Genomic DNA, 18,801 nt, shown 5'->3' with positions numbered 1-18,801 from the left:
CTGAATGGCTTGTGTGTCCATACTTTCAGTGATATTCTCTTTCTGTTGTTCCAGATATGTTTCTCTGAGTAAAAATACTGCACTTTCTCATATGTGCAATGCACAAGTGATTTGGAATGTGGTTCAGTAATATAAGTGATAAAGTTTTAGGATAAATGGTTTGGTATAGAGACATTTAAGGGGAAAAAAATGAACAATAAAGTAAATAAGTATAGCGGCTAGCAATAATTCGGGTTTGGGAGTGAAGGATAATAGCCTGTATTTTGGTAGCAATAAAATGTTATATTAAGTTCTCTCAAATCATAACAGTACTTTAGAAAACGGCAAGTGATGAAACGCTGCTATGAGGAAGCTTCCAAATTCAGGGAGCATAAAATAAACATATTAAAACAGAAAAACTGAGCTCCAGTTCTTATTGTTGTATCCTTTCCATCATGGGTATAGGATAAAAGAAAACTCTTACTTGCTCGTTAGAAGAAGAAAGCTCTTACTTGAAGTTCTTACTTGGCAGATGTCAGTTGAAAGCTCTGCTATGGAATATGCTGCAATGTCAAACTCTGTTGGGTAATTTTAGACAAATGTGTCATGTGTGACATGGAAATATGGCATGCTGTACATTAGTGATTTCCCAAGTGTTTGGATCAGGTAGTAATGTGCTGAGAAAGTGCTCTTTATCTATCCACACTGTGTACTTGTATAGCAGTGGGGAAATGCTTTTGGTAGAAATTACTTTAGTCAGAAAAAGAATCCATTTACAATATGTGCCTTCTAACATCTTTCAGACAATGCATTGTATTAAAGAGGCACTTTTTGATTAATGTTTTATAAACATTTTTCAGCATGACAGCTTAAAGTCCCTGTAAAATTGTAAATGCGTGCATAGTGCTCACTTCCATAAAGTCAAATGCCATCTCATAAAGTCTGGTTGGATCCTGTCAGCCATGGTGACACAGAATCAGTACCTTGGAGCATTAAAATTAATTTGCTTCATTTATATGACTGCAATGATAGCTAGATGAAAAGAGCCCTATATTTAAATTTGCTTAAAAATACCTTCAAATCTTGTAGGACTTTTTTATTATTTTACAGTTAACTAAATGTAATGAAGTGCAGCATGGTATTTTCATAGGGCCTTGTATAAAGGAGACTAGAAAATGTGAATGTAACAACGGAGGGAGAGAGAAAGGAAGTGAAAAATGTGTGAGGTTACACTGGGTGCAAGGCTGGGGGAGGGGAAAATGGATTCCAGTTAGTTATTTGGGAACCAGTAGCCTTAGCAGCAAAGAATCCTGTGGCACCTTATAGACTAACAGACGTTTTGCAGCATGAGCTTTCGTGGGTGAATACCCACTTCTTCAGATGCAAGATGCAAGATGCAGATGACTTGCATCTGAAGAAGTGGGTATTCACCCACGAAAGCTCATGCTGCAAAACGTCTGTTAGTCTATAAGGTGCCACAGGATTCTTTGCTGCTTTTACAGAACCAGACTAACACGGCTACCCCTCTGATACCAGTAGCCTTAGATCAGGGATGTCCAAACTACTATCTTGGGGCCAAATCAGCATAGGTGAGGGGAGCAAAAGAACTTTTCTGGCACACCCACTCAGTCAGTCCCTTTGTGTTGTAGCTACCCCACCGTTATTGCTGGCCATGTTAATAGTCATGGAGGTTGGGCAAACAGATTTTCTCCTACTCACATATCTACTCCATACATACGTAACAAGCTACCTTCTCCACTCTTTGAATCACCACAAACCAGGGTGGACACAAGCCCCACCATATTATTTATTAGATCTCTTCCACCAATTCACCAGTACAGCCTTGTGTAGCCACATACAACTAAAAGTAAACTTCCCCCCCTTCACCCACTCTCTGGAGAGTGAGAAGGGATGATCACCCCATCCTGAAATCCTGTATCCCCTGGTCTCTGCCTGCCACTTTCTTGTGCTTCTTTCTTGTCCTTTTAACTGTTCCCAGCTGATTGGTTGATTGCTTTCATTAGCTGGTCAGCCTCCTGTCTAATTAAGCCATTGAGCACCCATCCCCCCTATTAATTCCACTCCAGGAGGGAAATAGCTAATACCTTTAGTGACCGGAGCACTGGGTCAGCTCTAGGCCCCTAGCACTGTATCACAACGTGCTTTAATGTTAGTAGTAAAAGAGCGGTGAAAAACATGGGAAAAGAGCAGAAACATCAGAAAAAAATAGGAATCCAGCGCCACAAGCCTGGCCCTCCTCTCATAACACCCGTTTACATGGGTGTTACACCATTGCCTTCAACGGAATTACACCTGATTCTCACTGCTGTAAGTGAGAGGAGAATTGGGACCCTCATGCAGCAGAAGAACACCGGTTAAAAGGGCAAGAGCCGAGAAAATGAAGAAAAGAGAGTATGCAGGAACAGAAAGGTTAGGTGAGGGAGAACATCAAGGGCCAGAAGAAGAAGAAAAGATAGCCCATGGGAATACAGGAACCAAAGACTGAGACGGAACACAGGAACAATGAGAGCAGACAGGAGCGGGAAAACAAAGGAACAAGCCCAATGGAGCAAGAACCAGAGAAAATCTGGCTGGAAAGATGGCTGAGTGTCTAGATAATTATTTTTTCCCCAGAGGTGATGAAATTTTTTGGAGAATCCTTGGTGTTCCTCCTCTCTGCTTTTCATCTCCTGATCCTGTGAGGTGCTGTCTTTTCACCTAACTAGGCTCCATGGCTCCCTCTTTTCTTGGAGGTGAATGTGTTTGTCCCTGACCACGTGTCTGTCAGAATATTTGTCCACCTCTGCTTTACATCATGGAGATCATACAGTGAAGCCATAGCAGAGTCTAAAATCCCAGCAAAAAATAAAGGACAGGCCTGATTTCCTACCCTCTGATAGCAGTGTAAATCAGGACTGACCCCAGTGAAGTCAATCAGATTACACAAGTGTGAGGAAAAATCTGGTCCAATGACTCTTAAGAAAAAACAAAACAACAAAACCCACCACCCAGAGCATACAGCAATATATGTCTGGGTACATATAACCACTTTTAAATCATCCGTAGGACTGCACATATGCTAACAAGATCCAAGAAAAATGAGGTGAGAAACTCTTAAAGTATTTTGAGAAAACCTGAGAGGTGACTAACTGACCTTATTTTATTTTAATGTGTGTGCTCTGATGCTGTGCAAATTTATACTGAACTACTTTAGTCTTGCTGTAGCTATCTTATTACATTAGAGTCAGTAGTAGCATGCAATAAGTGATGAGCAAAACAGGAGCGGACAGACCAAAATAAAGATAACCAGATCCTTTTTGCTTAGCACCTTCGTTCCTTGCTATCCATCTGAAAGATTTAAATTCATTCCCTTCACTTTACTAATTTTGTTATGGCAGCACCTGCTCATGTCACTACTGTTTCAGTCAGTGTTTCCGTTATAACTTCAGTTAACAGCAGTTCACAACCTCAGCATAAAAATATGTTGCAGGCTGGGACTTTGCATACATCCTCAGCCCAGGAATGGAGATGAGGGCTCTCTTTGTTTTACAACATTTTTAAAAGAAACCAGTTTGGCTCTTCGTTACAGAAGGGCAAAATAACATAACAGGTTTCCAATTTGAGTCTTTCTTCTCTTGTACCTTAAAAATTATGTATTTTTTCCTAATTAGGAGTTTGCAAGATTTTCTTACCGGGTATATGGTAACATCTTTGGATACTTCTATTTTATAAATGGCTAAGTTTTACACAGAACTACAGCTACAGTCCTATGGACTCTTACTGGCATCGAAGGCATTTTAAGTATTGTTTGGAACATTACACAAAAACACTTGTGTTTATCATTTTTTTAAAAATTTAGGGAGTAATTTTTAGCCAATGAAAAGCCAGACTTCCAACACTTTGTTTTCACCATTACTGACATGAGTTCTGAGCATCCAATCTGTGTTACTCCCTGATTCCATATTTAGTACAAACACTTAAAAGCTGGGTTTGCAGTAAGCGGGAGCTGCATAAAAAATTAACAGGATTTTTTCTTAATTAATACACACCTGAAAATTTACTCCACCCCCAGTCAGCTTTTCCTGGTAAATTGTGGAACTTTACTCTAATTACACATTAATGGCTCACAAAGAGCTACTGTTATGACATGTATCTAAACAATCCATGAATTAAGGATCACTTAGTACCCAACAATCTAATTATATTGTCACACTAGGTATAATATTTTGTAGTTATGGATGGCAGCCTTCATTTTACTTCCCAGTTTTTACTTGACTCATAACTTTCCCCCACAAAATCAGCTTTTAGGCTAACATTTCTTATGTTTGTTCTGACCCCAGGACTTTGAAGAACATGTCCGTCACTTTGGATCTGGGACAGAATTGAGAGTCAGGGTTCTAGTTCTGCTTCTGCTGTTAGTTTCCTGTGCGACCATAGGCTAGCCATTAAAGCGCTCTGTCTTAATTTGTCCATATGTAAATATGAAATAATGGGGCTTATTCACCTTTGTGAAGTATATTCAGATCTCTGGATAAATCTGGGCTACCTAAATGCTAAGTACAGTATTATCATCATCATCATCAAGTTGAATGTAGTATGCTCAGCAATGAAGACATTTTTCAGATTGCTTTCTTGTATTTAGAGGACCATACTTTTTTTTTTATGCTTCAAGTTCTAAAGTTTGGGATGGCAAATTGTTATGAAATAAAACTGTTTTCAGTGTGCAAAAACAGCATGGTGAGCATGTGTAGCAAATGATACTTCTTTGCAATGCAAGTATCCAACATAGGAGTCTATCCAAATATAGTGTATTCACTAGCCCCAGAAAGCCTTTGAAAGATCTTTTGTCCCTGCAGCTTGGCGAGCTCTCATCCTGCTGCAGGTTACCATGAATCCTCCAGGCCTTTCAGAAGTCCAGCAGGACTCGCATCCTTTTGATTGAGATATGGCACAACAAAACCAACTTTAAATGTCTCCCCTTTGTGGGTTGATGACAGATCCATAATGTTGTTTGAAGGTGTTTGTTTAATAATATTGGACTCAGTCCTGCAGACCCTTATTATGTTAATGGTTTTTCACTGGGAATACTCATATGAATAAAGACTGCTAGTTATGAGTATGGGCTTGAAGAACCAGAACATTAGTAGTTTTATGTAAAGAAACTGATCATCTGGATTAAAAGGAGCTCCTGAGCCGAGGCACCATGAATAAGGATGAGTTCAGGCAGCATCTTTGAATCTGAGCATCATGCATGGAGCAGGATTAGCTGGAGCTGTGAACGTGGGACAAGTAGGTTTTATGCAGCCTAACTAGAGAGGGAGACAGCACTTGGTCTGGGAGGACAGTAAGAGGAAGAATTCGCGAATGAAGGGGGAAGTTAGTGTTTTTTAGAAATAGTAATTTTGGTGGATCCAAGCCCTCAGCTGGTGGGAGTGCAGAAGTGTCTCACCAGCTCAGTAGTTACTCTCTGGCCAATTAAGGATCCACATAGATGGACTTAGAAAGAAGACCTGTTCAGCCCACCTTGTCTGGAAGGATGAGGGCCAAAGTGTGAGTCCCCTGGAGTGACATTGAAATCAGGGATAAAATGGGATGAATTCTCAAGGCTTCCCTAAGGAATAGCTGGTACTTTCATGTGTGATCCTCTCTATGGTCCAAACAAGGCACTGATAGGTTACGTGTTCTGTCTGCACCCCTGTTTGGTGGAGTGTAGTAATAATTTTCTATGTCTTAAAAGCATCATTTTAAACAATGATGTGTTTGAAGTAAACACCTGGATAACATTCTATTTCATCTTTACACAAAATAATGTATTCTTTTAAATGTTAAGTAACCATGAAGTGCTTCTGAAAGATGATAGGCTGAGGTCTCAAAGATATCCTGTATCTTTCTGTATCCGCATGGCAGAGCACAGATAGCATCAGCCCAAGTTTCCCCACACTGCCCTGTCAATGAACCGCAACCATGGCCAGACCCACTAAAGGGGGAGCATGTGGTTGATCCTCCAGTGACATGTTCATGCCTTCATCTCTCTTTTTAGGCTATCATCAGTAGTGTTAATTCTGCAGATGATTTGTGTGATGTTGCCACTTGTCCACTGGGGACGGAACAGCAGCACATTAGATACAAGTCATTGAATAGCCATCAGATGTTGTGATCTCTTGCATTCTCTGCTAGACCTCTGTGGAGCTTTGCAGGTTTGGCTCATGGCAATTTGTCCAAACTTCTTGGTTTTGGTTCATTTAGACTCCCACCATCCAGATGGTTCATGTTTCCTCCAAACTCAGCTGAGGTTTGCCAGCCTCTACAAACCCAAGTTTGGGTTTGTGATAAAAATTTCACCTATTCAGGTTTTGTAATGAAAGTTTCCCAGATCTCATCCCTCCCATCCTTTCCCTGGAGTTGAATCAATTACCTAGAGGTGAAGAGTTTTGTGTTTTATTTCCAGCCCTATATGGAAAAACATTCCATAAAAAGAGATCCTCTCAGATTATATATATTTCAAAACTTATTTTACAGAACAAGTATTTCAAAACATACCTTGTTTTAGTACAGGGGTAGGCAACCAATGGCACGCGTGCCGAAGGCGGCACACAAGCTGATTTTCAGTGGCACTCACACTGGCCACCGGGCCAGGGGGCTCTGCATTTTAATTTAATTTTAAATGAAGCTTCTTAAACATTTAAAAACCTTATTTGCTTTACATACAACAATAGTTTAGTTTTATATTATAGACTTATAGAAAGAGACCTAAAAACATTAAAATGTATTACTGGCGCACTAAACCATAAATTAGTGTGAATAAATGAAGACTTGGCACACCACTTCTGAAAGGTTGCCGACCCCTGTTTTAGTATATAATGGCTAAGTCAGACAGAGACATACAAATTCATTATCTGTCAAGATTCTCCTTGGAAAAGTGTAATAGAAATAGCACTGTTGATCTCAAACTAAGACTCCTAGGAAAAATGTCCTACATTCGGGACCTTACTTCCACTCCTCCCAAACCCCAGCATCCTCTGTACTCTAACCATTTCCTAGTTCCCTGCTAACTACTTCAGCTGATTTGTTCTACCACATTAGTTCATTAGGACTTTTGTCTCCCTCCCTTTCTTCGAAAACTCATGGCCAGAATGAGAAGTGATATTATCTCGCTAACAAATGACTGTTCGCTTTGACTGGCACTTGGCTCCACCTGAGCCATAAGCATCAACCAGAGCAGGGAAGGCTGATGATTGAACACGTCTCTATGGAAAGGGAGTGGGGCAGGAGTTTGTAGGTGCACAGTGCTCCCACACAGCTGGCAGGACTGGAGGAAGATTATGAATGGCAGCAAATGGGCAGGTTCACAGAGAACAAGTGAGAAAAATGGGGCTAGAGCAAAGGATAGAAAAAAATAAAAGAATCCAAGACTCCCTCCAGCACCTGCACAATCACTCTCCATCAAGGTGCAAATCTACATCAAGCCTCTGGCTGGAGCTTGGCATTACTCCACTTAATTAGGGAACGTCTGTTTGAAGCCTTTCTGGTGTTCTAAGGCTTTGCCAGAGGAGGACGGGGTCCTCTTCAGTGGAGTTGTTGTGAATCACCTGGTTTTTTGCCTTTCACAATATTCTTCTGTGCCTTCATTCTTGCAGAAATGTTCTTTTTGTCTGCTTGAAATCTTAGTAAAATGTAAAATGCTTTGCTGTGATCCTTGAAGTGAAAAGCAAAGTCGGAGTCTTAAGTCTGCTGTCTTTGTGCCCACAGGGATTCCAATGCTGAAGATAGTATTTGCCGGCTATGAGCACCTATCTTTAATTTCCGTCCCCTTACTTATCTATCACCCAGCTCAGATTCTTCTTGGCAGTGTGTTGGTACCAACAATAAAATCTTGGATGGTTTCTAGACAGAAGGTAAGAAATTGCTCCCACATAATAATATTTATAATGCAGAATACTATTTTTTTAATGTAAGAAAAAATAACAATAAGTAAATGTAACTCTGAAACCCTTCAATGTTTTTGTAGATCCTGGGCTAGGGTTCCTTTGTTCCTTTCTTGTTTTATGGTGTTGATATTCACAATAAGACTGAATGAAAACCCAGGATTCAAACATCCCAGATTTTTGAGACGTTCAGATCCAGATCAGACCTCTTGCTCATTAGGCACCTGACTCAGAAAACCCCCATTAAAAAGGCCCTTGATAGATCTGAACTTTGCAGCATGAGCCAATCTCTATCAAATAAAGCTAGCTTTGGAATTTCTCTTCTGGTGAGATTTCATATATCTATCATTCTGAGGTCCTGTGTATCTGCTGGGTTTTGTTTGTTTTTAAATGAGAGCTCTGTATGCAATGAATTAAAATCATTTAGGACTAAAGCTTTCATTGTTTTCTAATATTATGTTGTCCTTTATTCTTATGAAAGATATACAGATTACTCGGTGGATGAATGGTATTTCATGTCAAGTTTTAAAAACAAAAATATAGCATTGGCTGGTTCATAGTGCTGTAACATGATACAGAGATGTTTTTCATCTCTAAGCCACTGGGTCAAATTCAGTTTATTACAACAGTGATCGGTGCTATTACTATTTGACAGCTGTTCAGTGGTCCATGTGAAATAAGTTTAACGGTGTCTGTCCAGTTCCTAACATAGAAACACCAACACCAGGAAACAAATCCTCGTGATGGACACTAATTGGCACCTCTGGTTAGCAGAGATGACAAAGATTGAATGGGTATGGAGACTGGGAAACTCTCACCCATACAGGGTGTCCTTGTAAGTGAAAGTTGAGGTATGTTTCAGCACAGTGTGGGAAAGCTTACACTGCCACTGCCTAAGTCTCCTCCGTAGGCAGAGAAGAAAGCTGACTGAAATTTTCAGAATTTTGAATTTTCAACAAAATGTTGGGGTTGTTGAGTCAGCAGCCAGAGAGGACATCAGCTTCCAGTGCTGTCAGTCCAATGCGTGCATCAAACTTGGAGGCTAAGATTTTCAAACTAGTGATTTGGGGGGCCTCCGGTTTTGGTTCCTAACTTGAGACACCTCAAACGGTCCCAATTTCCAGAGAGTGGATCCTCAACACGGTCTAAAAGTCGGGCCACTTTAATGGGCACCCAAAATCACTAGTCACTTTTAGAAATCATGGCCTAAAACTCAGATTAAAAATTTCATCCCCTAAAAATGCCCTTTCAGGCAGACTTTATCAATAAAAGTACAGTAGTCCTGATCCTCAGCTGAGCTTGGGTCTAACTTTGTGCTATTCCTCCAAAAAAGCCCAGTTAAACTGGCATAGCTGAGGATGATCACCACACTGCTCGTGTATCACCTCACTCCTCCCTGCGGCCAGGATAGGGAGTATGGCTGGAGCTAATCTGCACATCTGTGATCCTCACTTGTAGTGTAAAGGCCCCTTGAGGCTGTTGGCAGTTGTTGCAAGTTACAGTAGCCAGCAGGGAGGGTACAAGATTGGGGGAGAGCAAAAGTGATTTAGAACCACCATTGCACCCTTCTTCGGAGCTGCACCAAGCACTAGTTTCTTATTCATTAAGCACCAAACAAATCGTCTACTCAGACTATAATACTGCAATAAAGATATTTTGAGAAACTGTCATTCTGCTGCACCAATATATTTCACTTGGTCTCCTAAGTTATTCACATGAATATTATTTTAATTACTCTATTTTTTTTTAAATCAATGAAGTTTTTGGTACAGATGCAATAATTACAATAGAACTGAATGTTGTGACTGGATAATGGTCTCCCGCTTTGAAAATAAACATGTCATCATCACCTTGATGTTTATTTTCTATAAACACCTTGGCTTCACTTTGGCATTTCTCTTGCAGTGGGAGACGGTTATCCAGTCACAGTTCTCAGTTCCCCTGACATTCTTGCTTAATTATGATAGTACATGTGATCTGCTTGTATGAAATTGAATTTAAATATTTAGAGGTTCATCTGCAGTAGGATATTTCTAGCTTGTAAATATGGCAGCAAAATCTGCCAAACTACAAAGTAAAAGAAATTGTTACCTAAACAAAATGTGAAATTATCTCTCTCCCCTGAACTCCTTGGTATATAATATCCAAGAGTACAGTTTCTAATGGCTACATTTTGGCAGTCTTTAAATGCTGGTGGTTGTTGGGAGACATTACATATGCCCAGTTTATTTTTAAGGATTTTTTTTACATTGGTTTTAAATAGCATCTGCCAAGGAGCTTTTACAGGCTTGAAAATATATAAAACTAAAGGACAAATATTTGCAATACAAAGACTCACCAAATTACATCTCTCAAAATATAATTCACTTATTTAATCAACCCACCTCAAATAACAGTCTCCATCCTCATACCAACTTAATCTGTTAAAGTACCCCTTCAGGATAAGCCCAGGAAAAAGCATGACTATTCCCTGATGAGGGTCAGCAAATCCAGTCTCTCTAAGACCTATAGGAGTTGTGAGTTAACTTCCAGAGTTCAGAACTTCTCTTACAAAATGTCCTGTCCTTCCTCCCCCGCCCCCCCCCCTTTATAAAACAATGGGCTATTAGGACTAGCATCATCCCGGATAGAAATTGCAGATTTATACCACAGGAAAGAGCTGGCCTCTCAAGTAATCAGGTCATTTAAAGCTTTTTTTGAACACTTTATATTTCACCTAGAAGCTAATTGGAAGCTTGTATAGATCACAGAGCACTGATGTAATGTGCCATAGGACGCACTACTTAATAAATAGAGATCCACATTAAGTGCCACGTAGGGTGGTACATTGCAGCAATTTTATCTCCACAGGACAGAGGCATGGATAAATAAAATAGGGTCTACGCTCAAAAAAGAAGCCATGCTTCTCTGTCCAAATGCTACTACCTGAGCATCCAGGAGCAGTTACGGTCTAACACTGCAAGTCGGAGGACAAACCTCTACGTGTACTCCCTAAATCAAGAGGCCTCTCCCCGCCAACCTACAGGCACTGTCTCCCCTTTGTATGAGTTGAGCCTCAGCTAGACATGGAGTAATTTGCTTAACTTGGGTCATGCATCATGGCAATGTAGAGTTGGGTGATGTCAGCATATTGTCAGCAACTAGTCTTGTATAAGTACTTAATGGGATGGTTGACAAGCTGTAGGAACTGATAAATACATTTAATGTCTGTAAAACTACTGTGTGAGAGGCCTCAGGACTGATAACCTATTTGCTTATTGTTACCATCTGGGTCTTCTTGGAAAGGAAGCAATGATATTCGATCACCCATCAATGCAACTGGTACAATTTCTGTACTATAATCAGGCCTGAAACCACATGATCAGAAGTCAAGGGAATACGAGGACTCCAGATATTGTCTGAATAGCCTCTCCTTAAGCTTCTCAACAACCTGTCCCAAAAGGAATTTAAAACAGGTCAATAATTGGATTATCTGCCTCCCAAGATGGTTTCTTGAGCAGAGCCTACCATTTGCTCTCTTAAGGATAGCTGAGACTCAGCCCACCAGCAGAAATGCTTTGACATTCTCCTCCAACAGCTCCAGTGCTCTCCTGCTGGGCTTTGCCACTCATGAAGGAGACAGGTACTAGTCAAAAGTTGTAACACTAAACTCCCCAGCACCTCAGTGAATGACAGTGACTGAAATGCAAGTAGAGGGGAGTTTGCATTTGCCCCGTCCAGGTGCTGCTCTGCCTCCACAGAGGCACACAGCTCAGTTTGGAGCCAAGTGATTTTACCATCCAGGTAAGATGAAAATCCTTCACAGCAAGAAAAACTTGACTCTGCAACTGAGTGGAAATGACTTAGAACCTTTCAGTTATAAACTGTAATAAAGCTGGATAATATGGCTTCTCAGAGGCACCTGGAAATACACTGAACCCTTTGCACCCACTAAAATAAAAGCTTGCCTTGTATTTGGTTATATTCTTTAGCAACGCAATAAATGACTGTTTTGTTTCATGTTTGCAGGCACTGAAGTTAACAAGACAGCCCAAAGCACCGGTGAAGGTATAACAATGGAAGGAGTCCGTGTTTCAGTTTATGTATATATGTACTATACTGTACACACATAGACAATTGAGAAGACTGGTATTTGTGAATGTTGCTTTAGCGCATATTTTATTTTTATATCTATATTAAAAAAGATATATCTGTTTAAGTGCCTTAAAAATGCATTTTTGGCAAAAGCATTGTTTCCAGAAGCCACTTTGTTAGTTACTGCAAGAGATTGTACAGTATTTTGTAGTCATTTAGTTTTTATTTTTCTAACAGAACAAATTATCATAATTAAAAGCTGTGTTCCCTTCATCACCTCTCATTTGAAGCTAGGATGCACCACCTGTAAGTTAGTGTTTTAAACTAGCTAAAATGACCCAGGGCACATCCCTCTGCTGGCTAACTTTAGAGCAGTGCTTTCTGAAGTTCTGTTCAAGATTAACTTGAATTTCTATGTGATTCTCTTATCCTCCCTAGTCATATGACTGTGACATGCCTTTTTCTTCTGAGTTTGTGTACACTCAGCATGGGGCCATCCATTGGGTAGGAGCTGAGAAGCATAAATTATTTGCATTTGTTGACACAGTTGTCTAGACATTCCTTCAAAGTTAATGGTTTCTCAAGAAATTTCTTTCAGTTCCGTATTATGATATCGTGGCATTGTAGATCTTAAGTGCATCATAAGCTTCTTCAAAGAAATGGTCTGGTGCTTGGGTTATGAGTGAAATATTTGCGTTTTGCAGCTAAGAGGGTTTTTTATTATTTATCCAAGGTGAACAAAAATTTTCTTTCTTTTTTCTATTCTTTCTCCCAAATGCAACACAGAGATTTGCAGTGACAGAATTTAGTTGCTATTTTTTAAATAGAATCTTTACCATAGTAAAAGCAAAACTAAGTTATATATTGCCATGTTAATAAACCTCATGAGAACAAGAAAGTTGACAGTTTTTTTCTCTAATTGAGAAGGTTGTAAGGCAAATTAAGAAGGATGCTTCTAACAACAAGAACATTATCATGGTTAATTTGACAATCAAATGCAAATATTTTCTTTAAAAATATAGATTTTTTTTTAATAAACAGAGAAAAGGGACCAAGGATACATGTATGCCCAGAAAGAAAGGAGTACAGGTATATAGTTGAACACACAACAACAAGCACCTTATTCAAAATGTCAGGCAATTAGAATGGGTGCATTAACATGGACTCTAAGATGTACCTATCTGCTAGAATTGTGGTAGTGACTGTCCATTAAAAATAAAAGGAAAAAAAGTAAACTTAGAACAGTAAAATAGATAAAAGTACAGAGTTCAGAGGTATCCTGCATGTCACTATTCCCCTTGCACTCAATTGCATTGCAAGTACTCACTGCAAACACAAAGGGGAAGATCCTCAGTTTGTTTCCGCCATAGCTCCATTGAGCTATGAACGTTTATACCAGCTGATGATCTGTCCTAAGATGCCTGGGATACATGTCCCCATGTGTTTGTCAAATTATTTTTAGCTGTACCTCTCCTGTTGTTCTTGGTTTAACATAAGAGGATTCCATTCGGTGCCAAGCAGAGATGCCTTGTGTTAGCAGAGGTCTGTAGTAGGCTGCTCCATTGCCATTGAGATTAAAATATCAGACATTATTACTGGTTGTCGGTGATGTGTTTTGAAATCATCAATCCCTGATCATAAAACATGCAAGCAACAAAGATCCTGCAAGGTGTTGATGCCCTCAGTTTCCATTGACTAGAGTTGACCCAATGAAACGAAACACGAATGAGAGTTCAGGGTGCTCAGCACTTTGCAAGACTGAGCCTGTACTGTCTAAGCTTCTTTTCAGTTGCAAAGAATGCACAGAGCAGTGGCCAGTGAGCTCAAAGATGTTTTTGACAAGTGTGCCTTTAGAAGTGTGCTCAAACCCAGTTACGAAAGTAGATCAAACATAAGTTTTTAGATCCAAATCATTAGCTTCACTTTATCAAACGTTTTCAATAAAGTGGCTCCATATGCATCAAAATTCCTTTACCTAATGCTTAAGAACACTGAGAGCAGCCAAGGGTTGGCTAAAGGGCATAGTTCCATTCTAGCTTTTTTGTTTTGTTTCCATGAATCTGTCTGTGAACCCTCAAAGTATAAAAAGGCCTGATCCAGCTCCAATTGAGATCAGTGAATCTTTCCATTGGCTTTAATAGACATTGAATCAGGCCCAAAGACAGCATGAGTTTGTGGTTGACTGTTATAAATTATTAAAAGAATTCTAGCACACACACTTGCTTTTTCCCCGTTCATTGGTTGTGTCTTGTCTAAACAGTCAATACACTGCTAATATTCCAACTGATCTACCTCTCTGTACTGAATCTAATGCCTTCGGTACATGCAACAACTAGTTTAGATTCCATTGAAAATGTCTGTCTTTGTTATAATTTTACTGTGTTAAAAATATTCTTAAGACTATTTTCCAGATAATTTTGTTAGATCCTTTAGTGTAATTAGTGATGGTTTAGAGCAGCCTAAATGGTATGTTTATTCCTGTTTTTACATAAATTAATGTTGGATGTATTGTTCTGAACGAGATATAAAGCAAATCTGAAATACATTTTTAAATCCATACTTAGTGGAACTTAATTATTCATATCCAAAATATTCTGTTATGTTTAAAGATGGTTAAGCTGTTCATTTTATGCCTTCAATTATGTTTACATGTCTTTATAAAAGGAACACATGGGACTTAGTTTTGTTAATGTGAAATTAGGGGAAAGACAAACTTCCTTATCATCTGGGTCTGTGTTTTGGGGCTGGGGGGGAGGGGTTGTAAGTTGAAGTTTCATTCTTTTATCAGTGGATTTTCTGCATGTTCCTTTTTAAAAAAAAGTGAACAATTTTTAAAAATATTTTACTAATTAAATTGAAAAAAGTTCTTTGTCTAAAGACAGTCTTTTTCTTATTGATATAAATAACTTCAAAGACCTGTTTTTATGTAGCAGAAAAGGTGAGAGCCAAGCAGAGGATATGGCACGTTGTAGTCAGATTTAAAGAAATTAATTGAACATAGTACTGTTTTATAAATAGAGGATTAGAAAACTTTCTGAATGTTTCTGGCCTTGGCTTCAAATTTATTGGGAGAAATACAGCAGTCTATATTCAGACTAAAACTCCTTTTGATATAAATGATATTTTTGGACTATGTTTAGGACTTCAGGATTCTGCTCACTCATTAATGCCTTACATTCTGCATATCTGAGGCTCCATATATTACTGTCAATGCAAAAAAAAAATTACACATTGTATTGTCAACTCTAGGTATCAAGAGTTAACAGAACAGCTAATCATCTTATGTGTTGGAATAAACAAAGCTCCAAAGCTAAAAGAGTATAATGGATATGTTCAAGTCAAATAATTTTCTAATTCTTTTGAAATCCTGATCCAATACTTTTTTGGTTTTTGTACTTTCTGTGTCAGTTGCTTAGTTTGTGCGGCACACAGGCTAAAAGAGCAGCAGTCCCAGCAGAGACTGATGACTTGTATCCATCCACAGAGGAATTCAGCAGTTTGGTTTCACAAAAATACAGTTGTATAAATTAATCTGGTGAACAGGGAAAGAGGAAACCTTTGTAGTATACTCCCTAATCACAATTTTCACCTTCAGTTGTACATGTGCATGATTTTATGCAGGAATGGAATAGAAACCAGGATAAAAAATTGTGTGTATACGTACATACATACCTCTGTGTGTTTATGCATACATCTCTGGAGAGAAACAAGTCCAAAATATGTAAATGTTTGCAAATCATGTGTGGAAGAATTGTTTCTTTTTTTTTATGTTATTCTGGCATTAAAAAATTAAATACAAAAAACACTGGATTGATTATGGGTACTTGTCGGTTCCACTATGTGTACACAAACCGACAAAAAATATTTCCATTGATGATAATCAAAATATACAGATAGGCAAATTAAGAAAAAATGCTGCTTGAGAATTTATTAGAGTTTGATTTAAGGATATTTACTTTGTCTATTTTGACATGTGATGTTGACAATTTGTGTTTTAGCTGTTATAAAACGTTAATTTTTTGAGTCTGTCTACTGTCGTTAAATAATTGCCTGACCTGCCCTTAATTTCCCACAAGTGTGAAGACTTAAATTGATAAAAAAAAAAAACTTAGAACCCATAATTTGTACAACTACAGAAATTTAAATGGATGAAAAATAAAAAATGCTTTTACATAAACATTAATATTAGACGTCGAAACTATGAAAAAACAATTTCTACAAAGCTCTATGTGTACAAATCCTTGAAGCTACCACTTAAGAGTAATCTATAGAACAATACAATTTGCTTCTCAAATAATTATAAATATGTGCTGTCAAACATTTTTAGCCTTGGTTTTAAATATTGAAAATTAATCGGTGCCATGATTTACCACAAAAAGTAGTCATCTACAAAACTGATGTGCATTGCGTCCTCTAACTCACTCCCTCTAGAGCTAGTGGTAGGCGGCATCACTACATGCAAGCCTACTTCATGCTAGAAGCTGGAGAACAAGCAGTGGTAATAAAACAAGCTTGTTAAATGTTTTCTTTGCCTTAGTGGTTGAGAGTGAGTAATAATTGGAGATATACCAATCTCCTAGAACTGGAAGGGACCTTGAAAGGTCATTGAGTCCAGCCCCCTGCCTTCACTAGCAGAACCAATTTTTGCCCCAGATCCCTAAGTGGCCTCCTCAAAGATTGAGCTCACAACCCTGGGTTTAGCAGGCTAATGCTCAAACCACTGAGCTATCCCTCCCCCCAGTAGGAAGCTCTTCAGTAGGAAGTGGGATTTAATTTGTGGCCAATGCAATGATCAAAGAAATGGGGGAAATGTGTTGGAAACACTTGGTGTTGATGTGCTCTCTTGGCTGCTACCCTGCCCAAATTGCAGTCTCTGTGGAATATCTGTTTCAGAATCCATTAAATTGCAATATTCGAGTCACCATGTAGTTTTCTCAGCAGTGGAGACAAAGTTTTCAAAATATTTTGAGTTGGATTTCTATAGCAGTCTCTGTCAGCCATCCGACCTACAGAGTGACAATGAAATGAGCAAGAGAGCCACTAGATGAGCAGAATCTTTTCTACTACAGATTTGGGCAGAAATGAACCTGGTTGTTTCAGATTTCCATTGTACTGACTGGTTACTGATTCTGACACCCACCTTGCTAAAATCTAAGAGCTGTATTTCTCTTATCGCTTATTTAATATGCTGAAACAAGGGACCCAGCTCACTTAAAGAAGTAAATGCACATGAGCTGTTAACAGCAGTGAGTGAAACATAATCTAATTACACTGGAGCTATATGGCTACTAAAATAGCCATAGTCTAAATTCTTTTAGCTCTTAATGCATGGGGTAAGCGTGCCTTGGCCAGATTTCACTGCCTGGTTTCTGTTGGCCAACCCAGGTTATGGGCCACCTGGAGCAGTGCCCAGTACCAGAAAGTGCTGTAATTGCTGCTCAAACAAAGGGTCATGAGTTGGCCGCTGCAGTGCACAAAGTGAGTTGGCTTGCCTGAGGAGAACTGGGGCCAATGCACCTGGAGAACGGGTTAATTCAGGAATCTCCAGAAGAGCCACTCCAGTGGGGTTTCTCTGGAGCCTCCCCAGAGTTTAAAGCTGCCCTCCTCTAGAAGATGATTGTTACTGCCACCTGCCAGACCCAGCTCTTGTTCACCCAGTAAATAAAAAGAAAAATGCCTCTTTGCTTGGTGGGCTGTCCAGGCACCTCCTCCAGTGGATGGCACCTTTATAGAAGGATAAAATAATTGTGACAAAAGCCAAAGCTACTCAACATTCCAATGTTTGCCCATTATCACTGTGCCAATTGGATCATTTGCAGGGGGAAAATAACTAATGGAAAAAATGTGTTTATACCAATGCTTTGGTGTTCAATAGATCCTTGTGCCAAGAAGTGGGCCTCTTTTTACGTAAAAAATTGGACTGTCAATAAAGAAAGATATTTCATTGATAAAATGCAAAAATATGGGGAGATTATATGAAAATTGGCATTTTGCAGGAAGAAACTATAGAAAGTACTGAGAGATTCAAAATCACATGGAAAAAAAACCACCAAAAATCTGAGTGTGAAATTCCATTAATTGAAAATTGTATGTTTTGTCAGTTTCTAGTCAGCATCACTCTGTAATTCCTCCTGAGCGGTCAGTTTCTATCTACTTCCTCTGTTGCATCCTAGCAGTTGTAGATGAGACAGACTTGTTCATTTACCCTATCCATCTTCCAGTTAGAGCAAGATTGTTTACCATGCACTAATGCTTTGGCCAGTCTTGGTTTTAATTGTTCCAAATGATGGCATTTCCACCACTTCCCTGGGAGACTATTCCACGGATATTAATGTCAGGAAGATTTTTCCTGATGTGCTGCCTAATTTTTTCTTAATATCATCCAATTACTCCTTGTTAAACCAACTTGTGTCCTCATAACTAAAATCTCTGTCATTTTAGGGCTAGATTGTGACATTTGGCCACAACCCAGAGTAAGAGAACCCCAAGAGGAGTTTGAGGAAGGAGGTTGTGCCTCAGGGAGGAACTTAAGGAACTCACTGACCCATCTCAACTCCCCTTTTTCCAGAAGCAACCCAGGATATTTCAGTGGGATATTTCAGTGTCCTGGCCTTAGGTCTGGAGCCATCGTTCACAGTTCTGGGATTCCATTACATCAACCTGCAGGAGAATTCACTGGGGAAGTGCCCCATAGGAACCAAAGTAGGAACAGCTGGATTCCAAGCTCATCTCAGCCCTGGTGGTTGCTGGCCAGGAAACCTCAAGTCAAGTGGTTATATTGAAATTGGGAATTTAAAAAAAAAAAAGTCATCCTCCAACTCTC

The 18,801-nt window shown here is 39.2% G+C and overlaps 1 protein-coding gene across 2 annotated transcripts in view; it reads left to right on the top strand.

Annotated features, from left to right (window-relative positions):
- The window catches only part of SLC10A7 (solute carrier family 10 member 7), a 194,301-nt gene extending 178,252 nt beyond the window's left edge, over positions 1-16,049 (top strand). Inside the window, exons 11-12 of one of the 2 annotated variants that reach the window (XM_045019556.1) lie at positions 7,729-7,874; positions 11,913-16,049. In XM_045019556.1, coding sequence (XP_044875491.1) covers positions 7,729-7,874; positions 11,913-11,957 — 191 coding nt within the window. In that variant the 3' untranslated portion in view covers positions 11,958-16,049. Of the gene's footprint in view, positions 1-7,728; positions 7,875-11,912 lie in introns of those variants that run through there. The other variant, XR_006579922.1, reaches the window with a different exon arrangement.
- Positions 16,050-18,801: the final 2,752 nt, after the last annotated feature.

Source organism: Mauremys mutica, chromosome 5 (assembly GCF_020497125.1).
Source record: "Mauremys mutica isolate MM-2020 ecotype Southern chromosome 5, ASM2049712v1, whole genome shotgun sequence".
NCBI lineage: Eukaryota > Metazoa > Chordata > Testudines > Geoemydidae > Mauremys > Mauremys mutica.
This window is presented reverse-complemented; position numbering and strand designations above follow the sequence as displayed.